Source organism: Nannospalax galili, unplaced genomic scaffold (assembly GCF_000622305.1).
Source record: "Nannospalax galili isolate Female #2095 unplaced genomic scaffold, S.galili_v1.0 scaffold120, whole genome shotgun sequence".
In the NCBI taxonomy this organism is placed as follows: domain Eukaryota; kingdom Metazoa; phylum Chordata; class Mammalia; order Rodentia; family Spalacidae; genus Nannospalax; species Nannospalax galili.
The window spans coordinates 390,212-402,922 of record NW_008350324.1 but is presented as its reverse complement, the minus strand read 5'-3'; the positions used below and the strand labels follow the sequence as shown (position 1 = coordinate 402,922).

General features: G+C 49.4%; 1 protein-coding gene across 2 annotated transcripts in view; it reads right to left on the bottom strand.

The window, feature by feature from the left end:
* Positions 1–12,711, bottom strand: part of Ksr2 (kinase suppressor of ras 2) — a 443,310-nt gene that overhangs the window by 181,456 nt on the left and 249,143 nt on the right. For both annotated transcript variants that reach the window (XM_008847447.1, XM_008847448.1), the window contains exon 5: positions 8,252–8,436. In XM_008847447.1, the coding sequence (XP_008845669.1) occupies positions 8,252–8,436 (185 nt within the window). The remainder of the gene's footprint in view (positions 1–8,251; positions 8,437–12,711) is intronic.

Here is a 12,711-nt window from a genome sequence, read left to right as displayed (position 1 = left end):
TGCTGTTTTGGGAGGTCTTAGCAGGTGAGGCTATGCAGGAAGAAGCACATCACTGGGGGTGGGCTTAGAGAGTTTTTAAGCCTTGTCAGATCTCTTGCTTCCTGTGCCTGCTTGATAATGTGAGAGCTTAACTTCTGCTGCTCCTGCTCCAGCCACCTTCAGCCACCATGCCTCCCCGTCATGATGGACTGTAATTTCCCTGGAGCCATAAGCTCAAATAAACTCTCCCTTTTATAAGTTGTTTTGGTCAGTGTTTCTATCACAGCAACAGAAAAGTGACTAACACAATTACAGACACATGCTACCACATGTGGCTTTTTATCTGGGTTCCAGGAATGGAACTCAGGTTGTCAGGCTTGCTCTGCAAGTGCTTTTACCCTCTGAGTGAACCACCAGGCTTGGTTGGGATTTTTAAACTAACTTTTGTAAAGGTCAAGATGGGCAGCTTCTGAGAACCCAAAACATCTGCAGCCCCTGGGGTCCCATCTGAGTTTCTGACATCTTCCCAATTTCCACCCAACAACCTCAGTGTTTGGCCTTTTCTCCAGTCCCAATCCCTGTCTGAGAGAGTGAACTCTGTGCCAGGGAGTATTTGAGGTCACCCTGGAGTCTGCGTATACCCTGAGTTGCCATCACGGGTCTGGGTGACCCAGAACAAGAGACCTGTTCCACTCTGCTCAGGAGGCCAAAAGTCCAACATCAGGCCAGCCTTTGATTTCCAAAGCATGCTTTGGGACCAAGAGATAGCTAGTCATCCCAGAACTAGGAAGGCAGAGACGGGAGGGTCCCCAGGGCTCAGTGGCCACCAGCCTAGCTATTGGCATGCTCCAGTCCAATGAGAAACCCTGTCTCAAAAAAGAAAGTGGATGGCTCTTGGGGAACAACACCCAAAATTGTCCTTTGGCCTCCACATGTACACACATATGTGTACCTGCACGCACATGAATACAAAATCAACCTGGCTGCTTTTAGAGACTCTGAGGAGGACTCTGTCCCCTGCCTGGCTCACTCTCAGCTTCTGGTTTCCTGGGCAGTCCTGGGTTTGTGACTCATCTCTTCTATCTCTGCCTCCACTAGCTATCGACCTACAGCCTCAGCCCTCTGCCTCCAGGTTCACAGGGAGTTCTTATGTCTCTGTCCAAACTCCTCTCTTCTTACAAGGACCAGGGTCACACTGGACTAGAGTTCACTCTAACCTTCTCTCTTCTTACAAGGACCAGGGTCACATTTGAATAGAGCTCACTCTAACCACCTCATGTTGACTTGCCTACACCTTCCAAGATTTTACCTCAAGGGCATTATCAGCAGGGACTGAACTGAGAGTGTGCACATATCTGTTGAGGACAAAGTCTACTGAGCTTCATTAAAAGGTGAGAATGAACACCCAGCAGAGAGGTTGGCCAGGGTCTGGAATCACAGACAGACACATCTCCAACCAAATGACCAGTGGAGTACATGTGGTGAAACCATATCCTTATATTTGGAATTTATCTTCTGGGTTAGCCACTAGCATTGTGAGAAAAGATCAAGCATGGGCTAACTGACCTCCCACTCTGGAGAAGCACCAAGAAGAAAAGGGCCAGGCACTGGACTACTTGGAGAACCTCAGGTAGGGCAGCACGAAGTGAGAGGTTTCAGGAGGCCTCATGGAGATGTCTATGGAAATGTAACACAGAAAGTAGGGCACACCTGTGCAGGCAGCTGAGGCCCAGCATGAGGGGCCATCAACAGACCCCACTGAGCGAAATTCTACAAGGCAAATGTGCCCCCCCTTTAGTGATGACAGGGTCATAAACAGCTAAGAAAAGTCACGAGAATTCTGGCTTAATTCAATAGCTAAATGCTATGTGTCACCTTGGATCGGATCCTACACCAGTAGGAAACTGTGACAGACTCCACTGGGCCAGTTACTAAGAAAGGAATATGGAAATACTGGCCCAATGTCAATATCTACAGAGGGCTTGTCCCTAGATACCAAAATCTGTGGGTACCAAAGTCCTCAGATGCTCAGGTATTATATATAAACAGGCATAATATTTGCCTACACACTCTCCATTGTCTCTGGCTGCTTATAGCATTGAATACAACATTCAAGCCATGTGAAGAGGTGTTGCACTGTATTGTTTAGAAGCTAATGATGGGGGGAAAGTTAGTACGTGTTCAGTGCAGATGAACTGATCTTTTTCGGTATTTTTGTCATCAATTGAGGCTGCAGATGTGGAACACACAAATACACAGTGTTGAGTGTATTTCAAAATGGAAAGCTAAAGTCCAGGGGTTCTGAAATTTTAATTTGCTGAACCTGTTAGGGTACAGTGCTTGTGAAAACTCAGACGGAGAGATCCCTTCCCTGGCTTCCCCTCTCAGTAGTTGTTAGATTAGGGACAACAGCAACAATTTGCATTTATTTGTTTGTTTGTTTTTGAGACTAAGTCTTATTATGTAGCCAAGGCTGGCTTCCAACTCTAAATGTCTAACCTCAGCCTCTGAGTGCTAAGAGACAGATGCCTGTCACATGGCCCAGCGAAAATTTACATTTCTAACAAGTGTTCAGATGCTACTACAGCTGCTGGTGAGGGTCTGAAACAGTCTGTCAGACCTTGTGGCACCACCAAGGTTTAACTGTGGAGTTGACTACCAGATAGAAATCAATGTGGCTGATTCCAGAAAGCAGGGTTGGGCCAGTGCTTTCTGTGAGCAGCATCTGTGTATCATTCTATCCCCAAGTGGATCATTTTTCATTATTTTCATACAAAGCAGGCATTCCAGGGCCTTCTGGTATGCACAGGAAATCTGCATGTGGGGACCTGCCGGAACCTGAGGTTCTAACATAGGGCAAGATGCCAGGCAACATGGGGGCCTCCTAAATCTGAAGGTTCAGTGCAGGGACAGGACTCTGGCACCAATGTCAGCACTGCCATTTATTAATTCTTTGGGAGCAAAGACCTTTGGGTCAGTCCCATGAGATACACATTTCCTATTGGAGCTGCTACCTCTGAGCCGGGGCCAATTCAAAGTGCTCAGATCAGTCCTGGTTGCAAACCATGCCTGTACTCAGGCTGCCAACCGCTGTGGAGATGGGGCTTTCTCCTCCCCCTCTTCTGGGAGTAATGAGCCTTGGCCTCAAGCCTCATTAAGCCCCATTATATAATCAGCCCCATCCTGGTTGTCTTTATAGCCCCCCACCCCAGTGGCTGCCTTTGCAGGCCCCATTCAGCTTCATCACCCTTTACTGCCACCTGCTGCCACCACCCCTGCCACACCAGGCTGTAACTCAGCCTCCAGGTACACATAAGGTCAGGTACTCTGCTGCGGGTCAATGCCTTGCCTTGGCTCCAGGACAAAAAAGAGAATTACTTAAAAAAGAGATGCCGCACCAGATGAGGGTGCAGCATCTTCTGTGATACCGGAAGGACAAGATCTAAGGCCCAGTCTGTGATTCCAGCTGCCCCATCATGACTGTGATGTCAAAGAGCCATCAGCCACTTGTTCTCTTCACTAGCTGCTGCCCGAAGGGCTGGATGGATGGCCACAGGCAACCAACAAAACTCTCAGAGCTCCACGGGTAGTGACAGCACTAGCTCATTCCTCATCTTCAACCAAAGATGTTTAGGATGAACGAGTCCCAGAAGCTGTCCAAAGCTCTCTCTTCAGCCACTTTCCACAGCTGCCTGGCCCCTCGGGGATGGCCACCACCTGGGCCCATCGATGCATTGAATATGAACAACACAGGCCAGGTGGGATAGCACATGCCTCCTCTTCAAGTGCATGGCATGCTAACAGAGAAATAGCTTCCATAAAATCACAACACAGTTCCCGACCAGGAAAGAAAACTGAAGCAAGTTAGTTCCCTATTTGATGAGCAAGAGGTTCAACAAAGATGGCCTCACAGAAGAAAGGACTCACCCCTTTACCTCTTCCCTAACCTCATGACCTTGGGCCAGTTCCTTCACCTCAGTCTCAGTTTCTTTGTCTGTAAAGTGGAGATTTTTTAAAAAAGTCTCAGCATTATAGAAGATCCTGAAGTGTACATGGAATAAGATGGCTTTGGACACAGCCTGCAACACTGTCACAGCTCAGGGAGCACTGATGACCATTAAGACCCTGATCTTCATCACCGTTAGAAGTCACTCCATACACAGCCTGCCAATAGCTCCCCAGACCCTCTTTCACTGAGGTGCAATGCTCTGAGCACTGGCCCCTGATCCCCATAATTCCTCGTCTTATCCTTATGGGGTAGAAGACAGACTTCTTTTGAAGTAGTTTTTTTCTTTTTAGGGTATCTAGATGTAGCCTCATATGCAACAGCTGGGATCAAAGATGCTCTACAAAGAGTCACAAGTTCACAGCATGTTGGGCCACAGGTTGGGGGGTAGAGAGCACCCATCAGACAGGCCTGAGCAGCACAGGAACACAGAATGAATAGAGCCCCAACTTATTCCAAGAATATTTCTGACTTGATGATACTGAGAAAGTGTTCACCCCGCCGCTGAGTTTTCATTTGCAGGACACTATGCAATAAACAACATGAGCTAGCCTGCACCATCATAAAACAAGATTTGTGCTCAGTGATTTTGGCCAATTTTAGGCTAATGAAAGTGCTGCATGCATTATAAAGATATGTGTGCGGCATCTTTTAAGATATACAGTGAAGGCTGAGATTTCCTGAGACAGGCCTGGAATGCAGCTCCAGCTGCTAGGTTATGGCATGCAGTACCTTTGCTGTATCCAATGCACTTTCAGCTTACAGTGTATTCAACTTACAATGAGCTTCTCAAAATGGAGACCCATGATAAGTCAAGGCACCCCTGTACAGCACAAATGGAGAGATGAGCCCTCTGTTGTCTGCATGTCAGGACGTAGGCTATGTCTCTGTCAGCATCTTCCATGCCACACAGAAGAGTGGCATCATGCATTTCGCCTGTACTGGTTGGTGAACCTCGGAGAACACTGGTTCCTCCACCAGGTGAGACTCTCCCTCCCTCCCTCGCTCTGCTGGGCACCCTGGCATCAGGACAAAGAGGTGGAGTCCTCCCCACAGCCCAAGTGAGACTGGGCACCCTGAGGCTCCAAGGCTTGGCCACTCCAGCCAGCTCTGCCTGGTGTCTTCAGATGTCACCACCAGAGGTTACAAGATGATGTCACCAACCTTCAAAATGCATCAGAGTACACAGTGACTAATGGGACTATGCAGGCTACAGGGACACGGCCTAGGGGCTCTCTGCACTGGGTCCACAGGAGGAAGGCTGACAGTGGAGCCCCAAAGCAGGGCATTTTCTCAAATTCAGAGTGGAGAGGGGACTGGGGACCATGACAAGCAAGTAGGGGCCAGTGCCTGGCAACTGTGTTCTTTCTTAACCCAGTGTGTTCTAGGTGAGTCATAAGACTTGCCTTGAGTCTCTTATTATACAACTGGGGAAACTGAGACCCAGATAGAAAAAGGAAATTCCTGTGCTGAAAATCTGGAACCCAGGCTAAGGTTGGGCCTGGATTCAAAGTAGCACACACAGATGGACCACAGACCCTGAGCTTCATTCTCCCCCAGACTGGAGATCTCTTTTCCTCTGTGGGAGAGCCATGTTCTTTGGGGCTGCCTTTTTGGTTTTGTTCTATAGCCCAGGCTGGTCTAGAACTCACTGTGTAGCCTAGGCCAACTTGTAATCATCCTGCCTCAGCCTCCCCAGTGCTGTGACTACAGCATGCACCGCCACACCCAGCTCTGGGAGCTGCCCTTGAAAGATCTTCACTGATGCCCACAGCCAGCAAATAGGCCTTTCCTTCTAGGTGAAGCCCAGGGAAAAGGGAGACTCGGGAAACTGTGGGGAGGCCGGGGAAAAGGCCTGAATTTGCCAGGCTGTGGTGTTTTTAAGTAGGCAGATGTCTTCACTGTAGCCAGAACTATAGAGCCATGGTCAGCCCCGCTAAGGGGACCACACTGATTTTTACCCACAGGACAGTGAGGCCCAATGACAGATGGTAACAGGAGGCAGCCACCAGCTTGATCCCAAGGTAAATTCCAAGCCTCTTATGGCCACGGGGAAGTGACAGGGACAGGGAGGGAACTACATGGCAACATATAGAATTAATCATGGGGCCAGGAGCTGGGAACACTGTAAGAGAAGTGGAGCTAAAACACAACATAATAACAACCACCATTGATTAAGCACCTACTGTATGCAGGCCCTATACAAAGAAGGCATGGCCATACTATGCATACGGCAAATGTATAATTAGCCTATTACAGATGAGGAAAGTGAGACTCAGACTAAGAAACACTTAGCCCATTATTAGAAAGTATCCAGCTTAGATTCAAGCCTAGGCATTTCTCTCCCTAGTTCATGCTCCTGGTCATGACACCTCCCTCACCTGCTGCCCCAACGGTGTGATCTCTCTTGCCCGCCTTTGTCTTGTCCTAACTTGCCAAGCTGCTGTCTTCCTGCCATGCAGACCCACCACACAGAGCATCTCTGGTTTCTCTGACAGTGATTTCTCTTGACAAATTAATAAATTCATCTTCTGCTGCCGATGTGCATGTCCTGGGTGCTGTTTTAGTTTGCTTGAGGCAGAGCCTGAACAGCCTGGGCACTGAGACAAGCCAGGCACTGGAATGTTGTCCTAACTTACATCTGCATGGGTCCTTCTGGTCCAGACCCTCAGCTGACCCCTGCAGTGCCTCCCATACATGCTGTGGACTGATCCAAGCTCATCACCCAGGCTTGTCTACCCGTGCAGTTATGTGTCAGGTTACTGTGTCTGTCCCACGGAGAGAATTAGGAGGTACCTCACTTTTTCAGAGGTCTATGGCCTCCCTGGAATGCTTCCATAAAGTAAGGAGCAAACCCCACATTTAGAGAGACTGCCTTTTTCTTCCTGGATCTTTGAGGGATCTTGACTATCAAATCACAACAGTTTGTCTACTATATGTTAGAAAGATCCAGATTCAAGTCAGGCCTGGTGGCACAGGCCTGTGATCCCAGCTACTGAGTCAGGAGGACTGCAAGTTCAATGCAAGTTCAAAGACAGCCAGGGCTACAGATCAGTTCAAGATCAGTCTAGGCACATAAAAAGACACTGTGTCAGGGGCACGGTGCTTGGCTAACACATGTGAGGCCCTGGGTTCATGTTCAATACAGATAGAAAGGGAGACACAGAAAGGAGAGGGGAAGGGAGAAGGAGAAAGAGGGAGGGAGGGAAGAGGAGAGAGAGATTGAGAAAGACAGAGAGAGAGAGAGAGAGAGAGAGAGAGAGAGGATGGAGACAGGGAGGAAGGAGCCAGATTCAAACCCACCTCAACATTTGGTAGCTGTGTGGCTTGAGTGATTTCTCTGCTGTCCCTAAACCTCAGTTTCTCTGTCTACACTTTGGAAATGACCCATCTCTGCAATGGGCAGATGCCAGACTCGAATGAGGACCCGGGGGTGGGGGTGGCAATTAGCATGTCTGGTGCTCAGTAAACATCTCTCAGCATACTACCTATGGCACACAGAGGAGCATGTGGCCACACTGGGGGCAGGAGTTGCTGCCTCCTCAGCCTAACATCCACCTCCCCTGGGCACCCCATCAGTCAGCATTGCTCTCTTGCTGGAGAAGCAGCTGGCCTTGCTTCTGGGGCCTCATCTCTGACCCCAGTGTACCCATTTCACAAAATATGCCCCTGGGTAAGATGGAAAGCCTGGAACCTCAGCTCTCCATCACCAGAAACTTCTATTCCCACCAAGTCATAAGCACTCATAAGCACTCTGTCTCTGACAGTCGTTTATAAAAGTGGACACTAAGCCTCAGGCCTCGCTCAGTCTGATTTGAACCCCAATGCGTCTTTGAGATATAAAGGTTATATATGTTGACCCGAGTAAAAAAAATACATGTAATTTCATCACAGACCCCATGCACCCAATGGCCCAGAGAACTCCAGAGGTGAGCACCTGAAAGATGGCAGAGAGCAGCGAGGGAAAAGTGGGTGTCCTTGATAATGCCCCAAGCCTTTGCTCTGTTATTCCTTCACACCTGTACACAGGAACTAGGGACCATGACAGCAGCCAGTCACCACCAAGAGCCAATTACACCCCCTTCAAAACCATCCAGAGAACCAGGCACAGGTGGGAGGTGGCAGGGGAAGGATGAGTGAGATTTAGAAGCAGTAAGGGAGGGCAACAGCGTGCACCTGACGGGGAAGGCAGCAGGCCGGGTGGGGAGGTGGCACCAGGGTCTGGTGACCGCAGTCGGTGCAGCCCAGGGGCTGGCAGCCACTTACTGGCAGAGAAGTTGGCCTCCGTGTGGACAGGTGGAGTGGAGGGCAGAAAGGGCGCATGGCCCACAAAGAAGGAGCGCAGGGAGCGCTCAGACAGGAGTGGGGAGCACTGCTGGGCTGGAATGTTCTCACAGCTGCCCACGCCACTGTGGATCTTGAGGTTCAGGGGTTTGCTCTTCTTCTTGGCTCTGAAAAGGAGACAGAGAAAGACAAAAGGAGATGAATCCGTTCATGTACAGAATTAGACCCAACCTTGGGTCTACCACTGAGAATCCAAAGCCACATGATTTTAGGGGCAGAGAAAGGGGACTGGGTGGAAGGACTTTACCCTCCTGCCTCCCAGCTCCTCTCAAAGCCCCTTCTGCTGTGGGGCACAACCCCAAAGGCACACAATTCCTTCTCCAGGCAGTTCAGGTCAAATTCAATGTCCAGGAGTGGGAAGACAGCTCAGTCAGCATGCTGTGCAAGCATGAGGACCTGAGTTCGATCCCCAGCACCCATGTTAAAAGCCAGGTGTGGTGGCATGCATCTGTACTCTCAGCACTAGGGAGGCAGACTCTGGGGTTTCTGGGGCTCAGTCAGCCTCCCCAAATCAGTGAGATCCAAGTTCAGTGAGAGACATTGTTTCAAAGAACCAAGGTGAAGCGGGACTGTGACTGAGGAAGACACCTACACACACACACACATACACACACACACACACACACTCACACACAGAGCTCAGCTCTCAAAGCAACCCCAACCCAAGTGTGACTTCCCCAGGGAAGGTCACAAGTCTCCAGCCTACAGCCAAATTGCCCTCCAGTTTAATGAGGACTTCAGGTCCTGGGTTGAAGTGCAGCAGGCACAGGACAAAGATTGAGGTGACACTTGCCCCCTGTGAGGTTCCTGCTGCTGTCCTGCACCTGTGTCACACAGCCTATTTCTGCAAAAGTCAAACCTGATTGTTTCTAAGACAAACCCAGGAGATGAATCTTTGTGGAGCATCCCCACACCCTTTCTAGAAACTTCTATTCTTTGTCAGGTTTCTGCTGCTGAGCCCATTTCAGAGCTCACCCGTGGGTCTATGTGGTTCTCAGTTGAATCCCTACCAAGGGCCTCAGGTGGTGTCACTTCAACAGTGCAGAAGAAAGGGGATCCAGACACCTTTGGCTGGATTCATGGAGTTCCACAAGGGTGGCTGCTGGAGCTGTGACAGCTTGGATCAAGACTGAACTTGGGAACCTCTCCTTCCCTCCTTCCCTGTCCCCACCTCTGTAGCAGGCCTGCTCGAGGTAAAAGTTGGACTATGAACTGGAGATCTCACCACCCTGGGATAAAGCAGTCACGCTCCTGAGGTGGTCTCCTCTCTATCAGCATCCTTTCCAGGGATGCTGGGAGGGTATCAAATGATGCTGCAGACTCATTCAAAGCATCAACAGGTATTTCTACATTATAAAGCAAACCTTTTATTTCCTTTAGAAGAAAAATCTGCTCCTAAAACACAGTGGAAACTTGTAGGAAGTTTGGTTCTCTTCTCATAGACTCTTATTTGGCACCCAAGATTGAGTGGCATTCTTTGCATAACTGGTACCTAGCCAGTGACTCTTCTCCAAGCTCCCTTGAGAGGCTCCCAGGAGCCCAGGTCAACAACTTAAGCACTTGTTGAATGACTCCTACAGTGGCAAGGGAGGGGGCCATGGGGGGTCTGTCTTGGAACCTCAGAGCTCACAACCTTTGACCCATGACCGACTCTGGATCTGCTTCAGAGGAGAGGGAAAGGAAGCTGGTTTCGATGGGTACTGGTCCTCTCTGCTGTCAGATTGAGTGCTCACTGTCCATCTACACACAGTACATTCAGCTCACCTCAAAACTGAGGTGGCCAAAATGGCCAGTGTAAGGAACTAGACAGGAAACTCACTGAAAAAGGGACCACAGGGTGTCAAACAGTTAATACAAATGATGTTCAACCAGAAACAACTTGATTCCCTCAAAAAAAGAAGTATAATGAATATTTTAGTGCATCCTGGGAGAAATCCTACTTGTGAGAATAACTGTCATATTAGTCTAGAATTTCCTGTCTGATAAGGTGGCTACTCACCATATGAGTACTTGAAATGGACTTGGTAATAGCAGCAAATATATTACTAATAATATGTATATACATTATAAAATATGTTTTTAATTTCACAAAGTGAGAAGCCTAGCAATTATGCACAGTCTAATGCTGAAATAAAAATGTAGGGTTTTGCTAATTTGGTGGTACAATCCTGTAATCCCAGCACTCAGGAGGCTGAGGCAGTAGCACGTTGACACTGAGGTTAGCCTGGGATATGCAGTGAGCTATGAGCCAGCTTGAACTACAAAACAAAACTCCACTTAAAAAAAAAAAATCAGGGCTTCAAGATTCTTTTTTGACTTTTTTTCTGGCCATCTTCTTGTAAACAGATCACCAGGAGGTGAAGTTACTCAATTTCCAGTAGGATTCCTCACACTGAGACGGTGATGAGGAGGAAACACAAAGAAACGAGGGCTCCAGCCAGGTGCTGATTAAGTCTTGCTCCGAAGCAAGGAAAGGACGTCTCTAGAATCTAAAGCATGGAACACGGGTGTTTTAAGAACCTCTTCACTTTCCCAAACAGGGGGCTTGAGAACAGTATTTATATCCCCAATGGTGGCTCCCATTACTGCTCTTGTGATTTAAACACAGCCCTCAACCCAGGGACAAAATCAAGGACTTGTGGGTATTACTTTAAGCATCGAAGTCATTTTAGGAGGGACATGCTATCATCTGTCATCCCCTCTCCATTGACGAGGACATTGAAGTGGAGGAGACAAGAAGGGACCCGGCAGAGGTGGCTCCAGAGTCCCAGTCTCAACTGCCAGATTCTCCATGTCTCCCCTAATCTCAGACCAGTCACCTCAAGGAGCTGGACTTTGCGTTGTCTTTCTCCTTGCCCTGCCTGACGATCTCCCCACACCCCACAGCCCAGTTCAAAAGTGACCAGGTCTGGGAGTTTCTCTCCTAGCTCTCTAAAACCTCCCCCTCTCAATCCCAATCCCCATGCCACCATCTTACTTCTGGGAAGACACGAGTTCCTGACATGGCTCCTGATTGCTATCCTACACACATACTTTCTCCACGTGGCTTTCCCACCGTGGTCCTAGCTGTCTCCACGGGCCCTCCCTTTCCCTGCTCATTGAACTCTGTCTTGATGGCTCAGCTCTGGTGGGTCTCTTGCAGGAACCTTCCTGGAAACCCCACTCCTCCCAGCAGGGGTGGGGATTCTTCCTCCAGAAAGCCCTCTGATACTCCCTCCTTCCCTTCTGGCCTGGGCTACTGGTTTCTTATCTGTGTGGCTCTGTTTTCTTATTTTCCCGACTTTCCCCATATTTGCCATGCCCCCAATGGAATGTGAGCCTCAAGGGCAGCGACTCTAAACTAGTACAGTGCCTGGCACAGAGTAGGTGCTTCTTAAGTGGGTCTTAAGTGACTGTTCTGGATAAAGACTGTGGCCCAGGCATATCACACTGCATTCCAATTCTGTCTTCCACACCAAATCACAGGTTCCCTGAGGGCAGGAACCACATAGACAGCCTGTCTCTCTCAGTCCCTGCTTGGCACCTGTGGGATGAAACATACCTCATAAGTTAGTTTAGAATCAGGCCCCTTCTTCAAAATGCTGATTTAAGAGCTCTTGGTGTAAGACTACATCCCTAACTAATCTCAAGGCCCTTCCCACCCACCTCCCCAAACTCCCAGCAGCCCAGCACGGAACCAAGCGCCCTCTGGTGGCCACTTGCAAACTGCTCTAGGCCTCCCACAAGCATCACCTAGAAGCCATGCCCTACCTCTAGGTAGGAGGGGTGCCTGCCAAGGCACCCTTCTCAGCACCTGGGTGGCCAGTCCTGCTTGTTATCCCTCCAGGGGCTTAGAGGTCCAGACAAGTGCTTACTACAGCAGCTCCCTGCCCAGAGCTGGAGAAGTCAGGGAAGCATGAGGCAGGCGGCATTTTGTTTCCCACAAAGTGTCCAGTGGTATTTCATGAAGTGTGTGCCCCATGACAGACACAGGCTTTGGCGACAGGGAAAGGGACTCAACCCTGATTGTGAGGCCAGGAGAATAATGGCTTTCTTGTGCCTCAGTTCCTCCCCTTGACAGTGGAGGGAACGCCAGTCTCCTCTGGCCATGTGAGGCTCCGCGAGGATCTGAGGCAGCACACTTCTCCTGGACAAGCCTGGGTGCCATTTCCTGTCATCAGTGTTCTGTGCTCGGCTTAAGTCTCATGGCTGCACAGCCTGGAAGAAGCCAATTATTGAAGCCAGGCTGGACTTTACATGAATCATCTAGAATTCTCTCCACTAGCATTGGTAAGGGAAGAGGACATGGCCAGGCCCTCTGAGCACAAAGCCCTGATCATCCCCAAACACTCAGGAGAGCCTGAGGCACTGAGCCAACAGAACAGGCTGTGCAGCAAGAACAG